At 42.3% G+C, this 16,267-nt stretch overlaps 1 protein-coding gene across 2 annotated transcripts; it reads left to right on the forward strand.

The window, feature by feature from the left end:
* Positions 1–786: 786 nt before the first annotated feature.
* On the forward strand, positions 787–15,651 carry kif4 (kinesin family member 4). Of its 2 annotated transcripts, none has more exons than XM_058078587.1 (31): positions 787–1,046; positions 2,119–2,252; positions 2,404–2,518; positions 3,512–3,699; positions 3,767–3,856; positions 4,099–4,265; positions 4,374–4,468; positions 4,588–4,707; positions 5,111–5,286; positions 6,233–6,294; positions 6,525–6,657; positions 6,733–6,791; positions 6,927–7,032; positions 7,738–7,845; positions 8,021–8,203; positions 8,323–8,426; positions 8,550–8,694; positions 9,149–9,259; positions 9,348–9,431; positions 9,529–9,642; positions 10,610–10,765; positions 10,860–10,957; positions 11,142–11,271; positions 11,370–11,540; positions 12,654–12,770; positions 12,843–12,920; positions 13,175–13,288; positions 14,552–14,710; positions 14,827–14,943; positions 15,087–15,191; positions 15,273–15,651. In XM_058078587.1, exons 2-31 carry the CDS (start codon positions 2,139–2,141, stop codon positions 15,471–15,473), a joined length of 3,720 nt encoding a protein of 1,239 aa, XP_057934570.1. In that variant the 5' UTR covers positions 787–1,046; positions 2,119–2,138; the 3' UTR covers positions 15,474–15,651. The 2 variants fall into 2 exon arrangements, with proteins under 2 accessions (XP_057934570.1, XP_057934569.1); XM_058078586.1 differs by having other exon boundaries at positions 788–1,046; positions 15,084–15,191.
* The last annotated feature ends 616 nt before the right edge of the window (positions 15,652–16,267 follow it).

The following is a 16,267-nucleotide window of genomic DNA, read 5'->3' on the forward strand; positions in this document are numbered from 1 at the left end:
CCAATCAATGTTCCCTTCAGAGTGTATCTGACAGTTGTTAATGTACTTTTGTCACAAAACATCCTTCCTAGAAGCAGAAATCAGGTCTGTCACCAGTCTCTGCAGTTCCTTGCTAACTCGCATAATTTGTCATAATTTCATAAATATAGATTCTTTCGATATTTCAGTCATTTGAGGTTATGTCTGAAATATTTGTCTGTAAAAATGTTGAGCAATCGTAAACAGAGGCATGTGTGAATTGTTTTCATTCTTAAAGTACTTAATAATTAATCATTTATTGTACTAATTTTATTAATTTGCATATTTTCTTTTTTATTATTTAAAATAGAATTTTCACATATTTTATATCATTCTTCCCCGTTGTTTTATATTAGCTTGGCAATATTGTAAATCACCCGGCTAAATCAATTCAGGGTTTAAAATATTTGTTTTCAAATATTTAAAATAATAATGAAAGTGTTCATTTATTTAAAATGAGTATTTTATTTTTATATTGTTTTTTATTTATTTCATTATTGAATGTATTAAATACCTTGTATTCTTTATGCTATGATATGAAATACACTACTTTTTTACCAGACACATTAGGTTAACACAAAGCATCGGCATCGGATCCGTATCCCAACACCGGAGTGAATTTTGCTCCGTATCTGATCAGAAACCAAATCAGTGGTATCGCACATCTAGTCCTGCATATTGTTTTTCTTATTTCTCCTGTCGGCCTGTTGATGTCAGTGTTAAGCCAGAACTAACATGTGAGTCTACCGCGAATGACGACGACGACGAAGAAGAAGAACAAGCGGACCGCAGAGGCAAAACGAAGAAGAAGAGGGCGGAGCTCGATGTTTGAAATTCGCGGGCCGGAACTCGGACTCCACTCCTTTCATACGTATTGTTTTGACATAAGTTTATAACGTTGGATAAACATTATTTCTTGGTGCGGTTTCGATTTGTAACGACTAATGTGGTTGTTGGTTAAATATCAGCCGCGTCTACTGGACCCGTCCCTGTGAAATATAAACATTGTGACAGAAACCAGCCGAGCGGTGAGTCAAGTTAACCCTACGCTAATAGCTCTAAGCTAACCCTACGTAAAGCTGGACTGGAAACGGTTTGGATTTTCTATACTCGCACGCACATTTTTCATTAAAAAATGCGCGTCCATTAAATTGATGATGTGCAGCATTATCGGAACTTAACGATAATGATGACGATCCAGTGATCTGACTCTTGGGTGTGTGGCGTGAATGAGTTACATATGTAACTTTTCAGTTTTGTTCAGTTTGTACAGTACAACTTTAAGCTTTCTAAAGACTGTATTGTCAGAATGTGACACGCACGTATTTATTCCATTTTTAACACCGCATCGAGAGTATTTTTCCACTTTTCCCCTCTTGATATTACGTGACACAACCAGTATTTTGTTTTCCTTACTGATAGGGCACCTTTCTGGCTATCGTTGCCCTTCTGTTCCATTTAATATTATATGAATTTTTCACAGCATCACCTTCTGTCATTCAGATCAGCGCTGAAAGTCATAACTTATAGAAAGATGTAGGCACTCTGTAAAAATGCGTAGGCATGCTCGGTACTTAGTGCTATGTTACTAGGTGCTAGCATGCTAACTGTTAGTAAGTTAGTATTTTTGCTAGTATCTTTATAGTAAATTGCACATATTTAAATGGCATGATGCAAAGTCAGGAGACATCTGAAATTTTGGCCTATAGGGGGCGGCAAAATGGTTTAATTTCATTTGAACATGCATCAGATTACAATTGAGTGCATCCCATAATCAGTTCACAGTTCCACATGTCCAAAAGGAGTAGGAAGAAGCAAAGCTTATTAAATCCTACCCCTCCATCTGGTACTTTTACAATCAGTAACTGTTACATTTGTTCACTTCCTGCTTTCATAATATAATTTAAGTTTTTATTTTTTTACTTTATTTTGTTAATATTTTATTTTATTTTTTTTATTTTTTGTAGAAAATGTACCTCTTAATATAATTACATCGGACGTTTGATTAGTATTGCCTCACTGCTCATCGCCTTGCCCTCCCAACCCCAATGGGAGCCTAAGCATGAAATGGATTAATCCTGAAGACGTGTTTTCTTGTAGCCTCCCTAGACTGGAACGCCATGACCACCGAGGAGGAAAAGGTGCGGGTCGCCTTAAGGTGTCGTCCCTTGGTGCCAAAAGAAATAAATGAAGGTTGTCAGGGCTGCCTCACGTTCGTACCAGGGGAGCCACAGGTCTGTATTCCACATCAAAATCAATTGTCATCAAATTATTTTTTTCCCTGCTCTAATCAGGACTAATGCAATAACCATACACAAATCAGGAGTCTTTGGAAGAAAATTACAGCGTTAATGTTAGTTTTTTTCTCCATGTTCTTTCTTTCAGGTGGTCGTTGGTAGAGAGAAGGCTTTTACGTATGATTATGTATTTGATCCCACTGCAGAGCAAGAGGAAGTCTTTAGCACTGCAGTGTCCCCCTTATTGTGTGGGCTCTTTAAAGGTACATACATTGCACTTCAAATTTTGCCGTGTTTCTTCAAAAGTGTGCTTATTAGTCTCTGCTGCCTATATTGTGATTAAAAAAAAAACTATAATTAAATGATAGCTGTTTCATGGTTGACTATGAGCTATTATTAGTCCAAAATATGTAGTATTGTGGTCACTAGGTATCAGTAATGTTATCAGACATGACCTTTCACACTGCATGGAGCTGAGCCAACATGTCATGTGTGAGCTAGCGCAAAAAAAGGTTCTCCTCTCATTCTGTACGTTTGTGGCTTCTTTGTCCTTCCCCACTCCGTTTGAAACACTTCCTTGATTTTAGAATATGTAAATTGGGCATCCAAACTAGCTAGCTCTGCAGTGATCCTGTAGCTTGTGCATGGTGATGTAAACAAAAAATATCAGGTCTGTAAAAGTGACTATAGGGGTGCTGCAGTGTTTCATGTTTACAGGGCTCTAATGATGTTAAAAACTGTATTTAGAAACTCATAAATAGGTCTTCTATGTATAACTACAAAAGTATTACGAAATTCACTTAACCACGATTGGATCTGGGGCCAATTCACCGGTTTGAATTGTCTGACATCAAGCACAATAATCCCAATACAGACTCAGACTATTTTTTCAGCTGTAACCCGCGTCAAGCTCAAAGTTAACTCTGAATACCCAACATCACTTCCTGTTCACCAACAACTCTGCTCTCCCAGCCCTGTAACACATTTAATACGGCCCACACGACACAAGTCTTATTTATGATTGAAATCTCTTACTTGTGTGGTGTCTGCCATTTTTGTAAATGTGACTATAGGGGTGTTATTTCATATTTCATCTGGGGGGCTCTATTGTCAAAAAAGCTCATTTTGGAAGGTTGTCAGCAGATTGTCCATGTTCTAACTACAAAAATATGAAATCTATAAAGAAAAAAATTCTTTGTCAGGTTTGGAACCAATCACGGGCTTACTGTACATCTTTAGAGTTTGCTGTTTTTTAGGGTACCACGCTACAGTGCTTGCATATGGACAGACGGGATCCGGAAAGACCTTCTCCATGGGGGGCACGTACACGTCTGCCCAAGAGAATGAGCCATCTGTCGGCGTTATTCCTCGAGTTATCAGGAGGATCTTTGACGAAAAGGAAAGGGCCGACTCTGAGTTCTGCCTGGGAGTGTCATATCTGGAGGTTGTGTGACATTTTTGTTTGACTCAATTTAAATGTTTCTTACATCTATTTACTTTTTTTATCATAGATTTACAACGAGGATGTTTTGGATTTGTTGTCTACCGCTAAGGATAAACCTGCTATCAGCATTCGGGAAGACCCCAAAGAAGGTATTAAGGTAAGTATTAAAAAAAACCTCAGTGGCGTCACACCGGCTGCCCAGAGCGTGTGCCCGAAGACAGTGCGTCTTGCTGGGCCACGCCAAGTGGCTCCTCCTGCCCTATACTCCGTTTCCCCTGACCTCCTTAGCATCACACAGGTTGCTTGGCGCATCCGTCCGGCTCCTCCACTCTATAATTCTCCTGATAGTAGTGATGTGGGTCTTTGTATTTGAACTTTCTACTTCATGTCCATCTCCAGATTGTGGGGTTAACGGAGAAGCAGGTGGTCTCAGAACAGGAGATGGTGAACTGCCTGGAGCTCGGAAACTCTGCTCGCACTGTTGGCTCCACGGCCATGAATGCCGCATCGTCACGCTCGCACGCCATCTTCACCATCACCCTGGAGCAGCGCAAAGGGAAAGACAAGTTAGTGTTGGGTTTTTTTTTGGTTCTGTACTGTACTTTCTGTAGTGAAGGTCTGAATGGCACTGTAGTGAAATATAAAAACACAAGGCAAACCTTTTGTTTTGGCAGAGTTGACTCCATAGTTTCCAAACTACACCTTGTGGATCTGGCCGGCTCAGAGAGGCAGAAGAAAACCAAAGCGGAGGGTGATCGTTTAAAAGAAGGTGCGGCACCTCCGAGCCTCTGCTCAGCATAACCTTGAATTAGACATTCACCTCATGATGTATGCTGCGCAAACCTTCTGTGCCCTGTCACGGTGTCCCCAATAACGTTTCATCCTCAGGCATCAGCATCAATCGAGGCCTTTTGTCTTTGGGTAATGTGATCAGTGCCCTGGGGGATGAAAGCAAGAAAAATGCCTTTGTCCCTTACAGAGACTCCAAACTCACTCGCCTGTTACAAGGTAAGCTTTGATTTATTTCGAGGTCAGTCCCAGATGCATCATCCCTTTTGGAGGACCTTCACATCATATTTGCAGCCAAACCTTGTGCATACTGCTTGTGTCGTCTTTTGTAGATTAAAGTCATAGTTGATCTTTCATCAGCTTTCAAGCAACAAAGAAAAAGTTTTTTGATTATCTTGCATTCCAGATAGGTGGCATGATAGCAGTGTTGTTAGCGTGCGGGTTTAGGCTGAGTAATTCGTTTTTTTTTCTCCACCCTCTTTGTTTGTTTATGTGCACTTTGACTGGTGACCAGTCTTGCCCAAAAAGCCAGCAATGATGAGCTCTGGCTCACCCCCAACCCTGAACAGGATAAGGGATAAAAGTGAACACTCTGGGTTCCTTTGTTTCTTTCGTTCATCAGATTCCTTGGGAGGCAACAGCCACACGCTAATGATTGCGTGCGTCAGTCCTGCAGACTCCAACATGGAGGAGACCATCAACACGCTGCGATACGCTGACCGAGCTCGTAAGATCAAAAACAAGCCTGTCGTCAACGTTGACCCCAGAGCGGCAGAAATGAGCCGTTTGAAGCAACAGGTACACAGAAAGCCGCATCTTCATTTGCTTTGAGGAAATAACTGCTTCTGCTGTCTGGGAAGTTGCCAACCTGCTAACATTAGCATTGTAGCCATTCGTCTAAATGTAACTACGTACATGGCATAATGTAGGGACGCGATAGCACAGTGTGCTATCTTGCCAAGTCTTAATATGCTAACAGTTAGCATTTTAGCTATTTCGCTTATGTCTTACTGTAGCCAAATACATGGTATGATGTAGGGACACAATAGCACTTGGCACTTTCACTACCTAGTGCTATCTTGCCAGGTGCTAATATGCTAACTGTTAGCATTTTAGTTCTTCCACTCACGTCTCAATGCAAATATGCACATGGTATGATGTAGGGGTGCTATGAAACTGCATTGGAACTTTTCGTGCTTAACATGCTGTTAGCATTTTAGCTATTTTGCTCATGTCAATATGCTATTTAGGCATGGCATGATGTAGGTTCACTGTAAAAATGCCTTTGCATGCCCGGTACTTACTGCTATGTTGCTAGCAGGTGCAGGTATGCTAACTGTTAATATGTTAGTGTTTTAACTCATATCTTTATAGTAAATTGCACACATTTACATGGCATGATGCTAAGTCAAGAGACAGCTGCACTTTTGGTACTTGGCGCAATTTTGCCAAGTGCTAACTTTAACATTTTCCAAAATTGCATTGGAGATTTTGCGCTTGACCACCTCATCTATTGAGGCAAGTTATTCAAGCAAGTTCCCATGAGATCAAAATGTATCCACAAATGTGGTTAGCATGCTTGCAATGCTAACCACCAAGCTTTTAATGACCTGTACCGTCTGCACAAGGCCAGGAGGTGGAGGTGGAGGGGGAGAGAGCAGCTCATGATGTCGTAGGGATGGGATATCATTTGACTGCGCAGGCGTACCTAATGTGGCCGGGGAAACATGCCTTTTGTCCACAGGTTCAGGAGCTGCAGGTGATGCTGCTTCATGCGCGTGGAGGAGTTGCCCCGGTGCTGTCTGGGTAAGACACCACTCTTGCGTTTATGATCAGTGGAGTCAGTATGGATATTACAGCCATGTTTCTTTTTGTGTTTTTGTTTTGTTTCTGCTTTTTCCTGCTTATGGAGTCACCACTCTGGCTCTTTTTGATCCGCATACAGATTTTTGGCTTGAGCCCTTTATATTCCAGATGCCCTTCCTGACGAATACCGATGGTGCTTACTAGTGTTTTTGTTTTTTTCCCCCCCACAGGCCCGAATCTGCAGAAAATGTGAATAAGCTGCTTAAACAGAACCATATTCTGCAGGATGAGAACAACAAATTGAGCAAGGAGCTGAGTGAAGCAGCCGTACAAACCGCCCTCATGTTTGAGAAGATCATTACAGTGAGTTGTGTTGGTCTTGGGTGTTTGTAACATTTGTTACATTTTTATCCATGTTGCTTATTGTTTTCATTGTAGACTGAACAAACAAATGAGAAACTGCAAAGCAAACTGGAACAACTGCAGCACCATGCAGCGTAAGTTTTGGGGAAACTTGCGTGTTTTTCATGTGCTTGTTAGTAGCTTTACAGTTTGGTTCGTTTTTACGGATCAATCTGCCCCCTGGCATTTGATAGCCGCCTCAACAGACACGCATGTGGGCTTTGTTTCAGCTGCACTGTGAATCTTGAGAAACTGTTGGTGACACTTGAAGATCAGGAGTTGAAGGAGAATGTGGAGGTGATGAAGAACCTACAGGATGTTATCTTGGAGCTCAAGGTAAGAAAGGCAGCTGAAGTCTGAACGGCTCCACAGGCCTTCAAGAAAAGTGTAATTAACACACAGCGTCATTTACCTCTTCCAAAAGCTCTGAAACCATAGAAAATAATGGAAATCCAGTGAATCAGTCCAAGACACCCAGAAATATGATCTAAAAACATATTTTATTGTGAATAATTATAATTTTACATGCAGGAAACGGAGTGAGATAGTCATTTCGTGCCACTTAAAATGGCTAAATGAACCAAAATACAAATATACAGTCAGGAATGCAGAAGACTCATTCAAAGACATTGTGATGACATGCAGTATTCTACACAGGTCACTAGGTGTTGGTAATTCATTCATTTTCTACCGCTTAACCATTCACACTCATATTCATACCTATGGACAATTTGGTGTCGGTGATGTTACTGTAATGTTGGGTGAGACACACAAGCACCGGACCTGATGGCCAGAACAACAGGCTTTAATGACAACACAACAGGCACGAGAATCGCTTGTCGGGCTCCTGTTGTGGCCGTAAGCCACACCAAGCTAGAACACAAACAATTTTATTTGAGCACTGTTGCGCTGTACGAAAATGGAGGTTCCGCTGTATTGTCAAATGTGACTGTCACTGTAAACTGAGAATTTTTCGTAAAGGCACAAAATGATTAGTGAACGCTTCATTTTATATATACATATGTTTTATTTTTCTCTAAGAGCGAGAGTGCGGGGATTGCTGCCTCCATTGACGCCATGGCTGCAGGGGTGGACGTGCCAGATGGAGCCGGCAATGGCAGTAAAAATGAATCCAATGACTCTCCATCAGTAGGTTGACTTATTTTCCAATTGAAATTCCCGTGTGTTATTTGTATATTTGCCCTGTACTGGTATGGGTTTTCCATTCAAAAACATGCTAGTTAGGCTAACCAACCATTGAAATTGTGAGTGTGTGGTTATGTAGAATATACCCTACAGCGCTTTCCCCTCTCTTCCACATTAGCATAGCAACGCAACTGATGGCAAAGACACACCAGATGGCTTTACAGCCCACCATGCACTGCGACAGGCCCAGCTCTCCAAGGAGCTGATTGAGCTCAACAAAGTGTTGAGTTTGAAGGAGGCGTTCGTCAAGAAGATGTGCCAGAATGACAGCCAGCTGGAGTCCGTGCAGTCGGAGCATTGGGTGAGAAAGTTTACCTCGTGTGACGATGCGCAGGACGTAAACTGCTTAGATGAAGCATGATGTGCATGGATAATCACATTGGCACAACGTTGTTTGACATTTCAAATGTAATCCTGCAGAGTAATGTACAGTCTCTACAGTCTGCCGTGGATTCTCTGCAAAAGGAAAAAGAGGATCTTATCATGGCACTTCAGTCTGCAAAGAAAGAAACCAACCAGGCTAAGTATGCTCTCACAAATGTCTTTCCAGATGACTTCTGCCAGCGCCGACATGAACATTAAACACATTTTATATTGCATTTCAAAAGTGACCTTGTCTTTATTTCACATGCTCCGTTCTCCTTTAGCCTGAGTGAGCAGCGAAGGAAGCGCCTGCAGAAGCTGGAGGGGCAGCTGGGAGACATGAAGAAGAAACTTCTTGAGCAATCAAAACTGCTCAAGCTCAAAGAGTCATCTGTTCAGAAAGTCAGCAAGCTTGTACAAGAAATACAGGTAGGTTTTTATTTTCCATTTACTAGGTGTGTCACAAGACTGGCTCTACGAGGGTGCGACAAGACTTTAACATTCATTTTAAGAGGAGTACAATGGGGGAAAATACTATATTACATTCTACTACGTTACCTTGCAGTGCTCCTCACAAGGTTACACTCTTCTGTACTCTACACCCACTGAGAGAAAGAGGCTGTGTGACTGACAAAAGGGCTCACTCCGTTCATGTCGTCGTTCTATGGAACAAACGCGTCAAGCCAATGAACAGAGTGAACCCTCTTCCTCATGCCTGTTGGAAGGCGGGAGACGAGGATACAAATGCCAATACAATAACGTTCATTTTCATGTATTGTGTGATTTCTTTATTTATTAACCTCCCAGGCCTCCAAGTAGAAGTTGGTGTGTTAGAAAAGGTTGTGGTCTTGGAGTCCAACAGGAAAACCCCTTGTATTTGCAGGCAATGAAAGGCCAGCGTACGCAGCTGATGAGGCAGATGAGGGAGGACTCTGAGAAATTTCGACACTGGAAAGGCCAGAAGGACAGAGAAGTGCTGCAACTCAAAGAGAAGGTTTATGGACTTCCAGACACTGCCAAGAAAATTGCTGTTTGCCATGCTTTATTTCAAAAATGTTTACATGGATGTCCACTTCTTACAGGATCGGAAACGGCAGTATGAGCTGCTTAAACTGGAGCGGGATTTCCAGAAACAGGCCAATGTCCTGCGTCGGAAAACCGAGGAGGTCCGGCTTCCTCCTTCATTCTTCCACGCACATTAATACATACATTTCTGAAATGTGAGCTTCGAGAAAATATCTCTTATGATATTTGTTACGACAGGCTGCAGCCGCAAATAAGCGACTGAAAGATGCTCTGCAGAGGAGAAGTGAAGCAGCAGAGAAACGCAAAGATTATCCGAACCGAGGGATGGAGGGAGCGGCTGCGAGAGTGAAGGTAGCATTTGTTCTACAGCAGAATGTAGTACAGTCATCCCTTGTTTATGTATTTCTTCATATCGGCTCCAAACTCAACACATAAGTGAATTTGCGCAATGTAGGATTCAGTATGAAGCACAATATTTTCCTGTTTGTGATTTTGTAAATATGGGTTTTGACACTGTTAGAGCCCTCTCAACATCAACACGGTCCGGTCGCTCCAAATGGCATAACAAAAACATCAAATAACGGCAAATAAAATTTCATGGTACAGGGAAGTTGTAGCCAACACCTTTCCTGACACAGAGCAAGTCTGTTTAGCATGTAAGGGCATTTAGATCAACAATACTATCTGCCCCAATGGCTGGACGGGACAAAAAAAAAAAGAGCCCTCTCAACATGAAATAACACCCCTATAGTCACCTTTACACTTATTATTCTTTGTTTGCAAAAAATTGAGCAGACTACGGTATTCCTGCAGGGACATCACAGACAGCCACTGCTTATATCTTTATAATGCACAGAAAAGAGAGACGAGAGAGTGGGAGTGTGTTGGGAATGAAGTAATGTTTTAAAAGTGCAGTTTTCCTTTAAAAAAGTGTTTCAAACGGAGTGGGAACGAAAGAAAAAGGAGTCAAAATCCTACCACTTCCACACAGAATGAGAGAACTTTTTTCCCATTCGATCTCAGCCATGGCATGTCGGCTGCGCTCTTCTGGCTCAGCCAATCTCCATGCAGTGTAACAGGTAATGTGATGGAAGGTCATGTCTCATAACATTACTGATGCCTAGTGACCACAATACTACATACTACAACTTGTCTTTCAATATTGGACTAATCATAGGCCAAGGTCAACCATGAAGCAGCGGATTTAGTGAGCGAGCGATGTAACAAGGGACAACCGTATTGACCTTGTCCATGAACACCCAGGTTGCTCCATCCAAAACTCCTGACCACTGATTTTAGTTTATCGCCATGTGTTCAGACGTGGCTTCTCGATGAAGTGGAGGTGATGGTTAGCACAGAGGAGGCCCGGCGCCACCTCAATGACCTCCTGGAGGACAGGAAAACTTTGGCTCAGGAGATAACCAACCTCAAGCAGCAGATAGACACCGGGGAGCGACCTGCAGCCAAAATCAGGGTGAGTTGAAGAAGTGTACATTATAAAATGAAAACCGACTTTGTTTTTTGTTTTTTTTAATAATAATGTTATCGGCTGGTATCGTTCCTTCAAGCGTCGGACACTGATCATATCCGAGTTGGAGACCCAGGGGGCGCTGGAGACCCCTGTGACCAAACAGTTGGAAAACTTGAAGACGGAGATGGAACTCAGGTACCTGTCAGTCAATGAACAGCAACCGGATCAGCACTAGTCATGCAATCACTGCGTAGTTGATGTAAAACATCTCTCCATGTTAACCGACACCAACCCCCTTTAATATAGTGAATATTTCTCTAACTTGGCGCCATACACCACACCTTTTTCCATCAAGACTGAATGACCCTCGTTTGAACAGGAATGCACAGATAGCAGACCTTCAGCAGAAGGTCCTTGCTGCAGACAGCGAGGGGCGTTTTAAGCAGCGGATAGACGCCATCAGAAACATTGTTGATGCCAAGTGTGCAATCAGGGTCCTGGTCGCTGAGGTGAGGTTTTTATTTCAAGTCATTTTAACATTTTGTCTTTTCTAATCCTGTACATTTTAACAGATGTAATGTATGCACATTTTATCTTATTTCATCAGCTGGTGTCTGCAACAACGGCCACAGCCAAGCTCGAGAGTGAACTCCAGCAGGAGAAAGGAAACGGACAGGACTTAAGGAAAATGTTGGCTGATGAGAGGAATGTAATGTCCACCATGGATATGGAGCACCAGCAGCAGCTCGTGGAGTTAGAACAGAGGCATCAAGAGAAGGTAGCCAATAAGCTTTTTTTCCCATTTATTTATTCATTTTTTTAACACTATAGTGATGCCTTGATTAGTGTCATTAATTTGTTCCATAACCAAAACTGACTCTAACCAAGGCAGGTTTTCCCATAGAAAATAATATAAATGCAATCAATCCATTCCAGAAACCAAATATTTTAACACAAAACACGTTTTATGGACAACAGTTATAGTTTTACAAGGAGGAAAAAGTATGCAAAAATAATTACAGGCAACAATTGAACATCTAACATCACTATTACTTTGATTTCACTTGCTTTGCATACATACAACCAGAGTGAGAGTGGAGTTCGTTGGAGGGAGGAGGAGAGAGAAGTATGTTTGCAGGGAAATCCCTTTTCATGAAGGAAACCAGTTCATTTTTGGGGGGGAAAAAACCTGCCCCGTTGAGGCCAGAAAACATGCACTGATAAAAGGTTTAGAGATAAACAAGTCACTCAAAAATTCACAGTTCGTCATGGCAATAAAGATTATTCCGCATATTTCATTCATAATCCTTTTCATAGATGCATTTAATGCATTTCAGTCCATCAGACTACATGCGGTGCATGTTCTACCAGTGGTTAGCATTGTGTCTTGCCACCTTTACAACTATACAATCAATGGACGCAATTATCAAGATTAATTATACGCAATCAAGGTAACACAACAAAAACACGTTTCCAAAATGGAGTTCCAGGTGCAATTGCCGCTGTCCAACAAATGGCGTTTTTCACCCAAACTAGTGGCTTAAAATATTGTAAAAGGTTTTGCATCTTTCCGCTGAGCTGTTAACCCAGAATTCAAATCATTTAAATGGTACATTTGGTTGACAGCGAATCAGGAGGGGGGCTTCATGTCAGCTGACTGTGGTCATGGTTGACATTTAATTTTGTCATATGGGTTACATAAGTATCACAAGATTCCGTCATGGACATGCAATTCAAGATGTCCGCCTCAACAAACACAACAGTTTGTTACGTGCCATATTACATGCTCACCCGGCAAGAGAATGCAAAGCACGGCAATATTTTTGCATCAGCTTTGGATGTTAACTGAGCTACCACTGTATAATATTGGATTTATTTTTCCACCTGGCAGGTTCTTTATCTCCTCAACCAACTCCAAAACAAGCCCATTGGTGGCGCGTTGGGGGATGCAAAGCAGGAAGATGAGAGTCCAAAACAGAAGGAGCTCCTGCAGCGCCTCAAAGTTCAGGTCAGTTTCTGACCAACTGAGCACGGTTGAAAATATTCCTCAGCGACGAGCTTCTTCTCACTTCTCTGTTAGGAGGAGGAGCTGGAAAAATTGCGCAATTTAAGTGAGCAGAACCAAAAACTGGTGGAGCAGAATGAACAGTACAGACAGGTAAGTGCAGGAGTGCCACAGGGTCCCACGCCGATGCAGTTTCATTCTTGGATGTTAAACTGTTAGAGCTGTGCTTTGTAGGAGCAAGCCAGGAGACAGACGGAGTTGTTTATCATTTCCATCAGTTCCAGATTTATGCTAAACCCTGATTGACGCAAAGAGTCGCCAGACTAGTCAGTTGACATGACTCGTGTGAAGAACGTGTTCCATTTATCTGCAATGTTGACTTGGTCTTTTTTTCCTTTTCTCCACAGAAACTCTCGTTGCTCCAACTTACATCAGGAAGGAAAGTCCTCGTGCCGAGTCCTCACACCAACAATGACAACGACACGAACCCCTACGATTCCTTTGAGTACATTCCTCCGAAGGTACGGGATGTTTCTCAGTGGCATCATCAGTACCAAGCGACCTCACTTTACCAGCCAAAGCGTAGGGCGCATTGTCTTTGCTCGATGTCTCATGTTTCATGATTAGAGCCGTCCTAGCTGGTCTTTGAGCACAAGCTGATGAGGCACTCAAGCTGCCCTATCTCGTCTTTGTACATGAACTGATGAAGACTGCTTGATAGGATCCAAGCTCTCTCTGATCATTAGTTGATGAAGCCTGCTAGCTACAACTACATCTGTCCTATCTAGTCTTTGAACCGATTAGCACTAGCCCTGTCTCATCAAGTCTGTGAGGATGAACCGTTTAAGCACTCTTGCTGTCCGAACTAGTCTTAGATCATGAACCGATTAGGCACTAGAAGTGTCCTTTCTGGTCTTTGAGCATGAAGTGATGATGAACTACAGGTGTCCTTTCTGGACTTTGAGCATGAAGTGATGATGCATTAGAGGTGTCATGTCTACTTTTGAGTATGAACTGATTAAGCAATAGTTGTCCTATCTAGTCTTTGAGCATGAGCGAATTAAACCAGTTACATAGGGTAGAGCTGTCCTATCTAGTCTTTGAACCGATTAGCACTAGCCCTGTCTCATCTAGTCTGTGAGGATGAACCGTTTAAGCACTCTTGCTGTCCTAGCTAGTCTTAGATCATGAACCGATTAGGCACTAGAAGTGTCCTTTCTGGTCTTTGAGCATCAAGTGATGATGCACTACAGGTGTCATATATCTAGTTTGAGTGTGAACTGATTAAGCAATAGTTGTCCTATCTAGTCTTTGAGCATGAGCGAATTAAACCAGTTACATAGGGTAGAGCTGTCCAATCTAGGCTTTGAACTGATTAGCACTAGCCCTGTCTCCTCGAGTCTATGAGGATGAACCGTTTAAGCACTCGTGCTGTCCCAGCTAGTCTTAGATCATGAACCGATTAGGCACTAGAGGTGTCCTATCTGGTCTTTGAGCATGAAGTGATGATGCACTAGATGTGTCATATCTAGTTTGAGTGTGAACTGATTAAGCAATAGTTGTCCTATCTAGTCTTTGAGCATGAACAAATGAAGCCAGCTACAGAGGGTTGAGCTGTCCAGTCTAGTCATTGAGCATGAACTGATGATTTCTATTTGGATGATGGGCAAAACGCTTTGTAAGACAACCTGAAGTGTCCAGTTGCAACGGACCCATCGTCATGAGAATAGAATGAGCTGGATGAATGGGAATACTCACGTTGGCTCCATGCTTGTGTTCTGAAGCCGAAAGGGAAGCGCTTCACGACAGCAAAAATGCAGCTGAACACGACCATCCACATTGACGACCTCTGGTCCCCCAGTGAAGACGAGGAAGAGGACGAGTGGCGTCCAGAGAAACTGGAGAAAAGACACCCAACCTCAAAGAAGACAAAAACCACGGGGGTAAAAAGAGCAGACGTATTTCTGAGAGAGCATGTCTGTACAATCAGCAAATGACTTGCTAATGCAAAAAAACAATACAACACATTGAAAGGCTGAAAATATTTTTTTGCATGCAGTGTTTGTGTAAAGGTCGGTGTAGCAACAAGCAGTGTCGCTGCCGCAAAGGCAAAATGACGTGTGGGGAGAACTGCAGGTGCGACCAGGACAAATGTCGGAATATGGACAACCAGGAGGTTAGACGATTTTATAACTCGCACTTAATTAGTCGCAACATTAGGTACAACGGAGCTGATCTAACGTAACAGCTACATATGTCCTCCTTGGTCGCTGATCTTACTGTAATCGGCATGTGTTTACCTTTTACTCGTTTCAGAAGGCCGGTCCAGTGGAACATGTCTCCAGAGACTCTCTTGAAGACCCGGCCACTGCCAGTCCGGACACCACATTCTTCAGGCCACCGTCATGCAAACCGACCAAGAAGGTAACCCCCACCCCCTCAAGCAAATGACGACACCGAGTGTCCAAGTCGGATGTACCGCACAGAAGTTGTGTTTTTCCTCAGGTGCTGGAGGAAATCGTGGACATAGGACACAGCCCAGCAGACCTCGAGTCGGTGTTGAAGCCCGTCCTGGAAGAGGAGGACGCGGACCAGGGGAAAGACCGAATCACAGTGAACATCCTCAAGAAGAAGAAGAGAAGACTCCTCCCAAGTTTTCAGAACAGCTTCTTCTCGGGCTGTGCTCCAATCGGAGAGGAATCTTAGACTGTTGTTGAGTAGACTTCATCAGGTTTGGAGTTCTTTAGTGTCTAACTGACAGGTGTGTTTATAATGTAGTCAACATTGAGCTTTTTGTATTTTACTCACATCATTTAAAAAAATCCTCAAATGTTTTCTTTTAGCTTAAAAACTAAACGTAATGAAATAAAATTGTTTTATGCCACAAAAATCATTCTACAGCTTCTCTAATTCATGTCCTTCACATCAACAGTCGCCGTTATAAGCATTATATGATGGTTCCTCCTCTCATTTAGAAAAAGAGGTCAAATCTTATTGTGTGTATTATATTTATATATATGTGTATATATATTTATACATGTATATAACTATATGTATTTATATGTATACATATTATATAATATGTATTTCCAACCCTACATTGAAACAGCCAACAAAATATTACAACATTCAGGGTGGCACTGTGTAATGTGTTGTAGTCACCCCTAGGTGGAGACAAAGATCACTGAGTATTTGTGTTTCCAGATGAAACAAAGGTTTGTGGTTAATCGATGAGCTTCTGGCTGGAAGACTTTTATACTGTAAGCCTCGGATGTGATTAATTTGTATTATTACTGTTATACACCCTTTCAACGCAATTCTAGATTAATTCTCGTCTTTACACACCTTGTGGTTTGCGTACGTGTGATGATTCATACGCGTGGAAAGAAGAAGCAGCAAAGTTCCTCATTCCCCAAGTCATGCACCGACATGATTTTAGGAGGAAATGGCACTTTAAAACTTCCCAACTCCAAGCTGCTTTTTGTGTGACACGGAGAAGG

The sequence above is a fragment of the Doryrhamphus excisus genome, chromosome 7 (genome assembly GCF_030265055.1).
Source record: "Doryrhamphus excisus isolate RoL2022-K1 chromosome 7, RoL_Dexc_1.0, whole genome shotgun sequence".
Taxonomy (NCBI): domain Eukaryota; kingdom Metazoa; phylum Chordata; class Actinopteri; order Syngnathiformes; family Syngnathidae; genus Doryrhamphus; species Doryrhamphus excisus.

Bases quoted from the DNA above. Each gene is read 5' to 3' on its own strand.
- kif4 (XM_058078586.1), top strand. From the start codon at position 2,139: ATGACCACCGAGGAGGAAAAGGTGCGGGTCGCCTTAAGGTGTCGTCCC. The intron at 4,266-4,373 runs GTTAGTGTTGGG...TTGTTTTGGCAG, and splicing joins CAGCGCAAAGGGAAAGACAA to AGTTGACTCCATAGTTTCCA. The intron at 12,771-12,842 runs GTCAGTTTCTGA...CTTCTCTGTTAG, and splicing joins TGCAGCGCCTCAAAGTTCAG to GAGGAGGAGCTGGAAAAATT.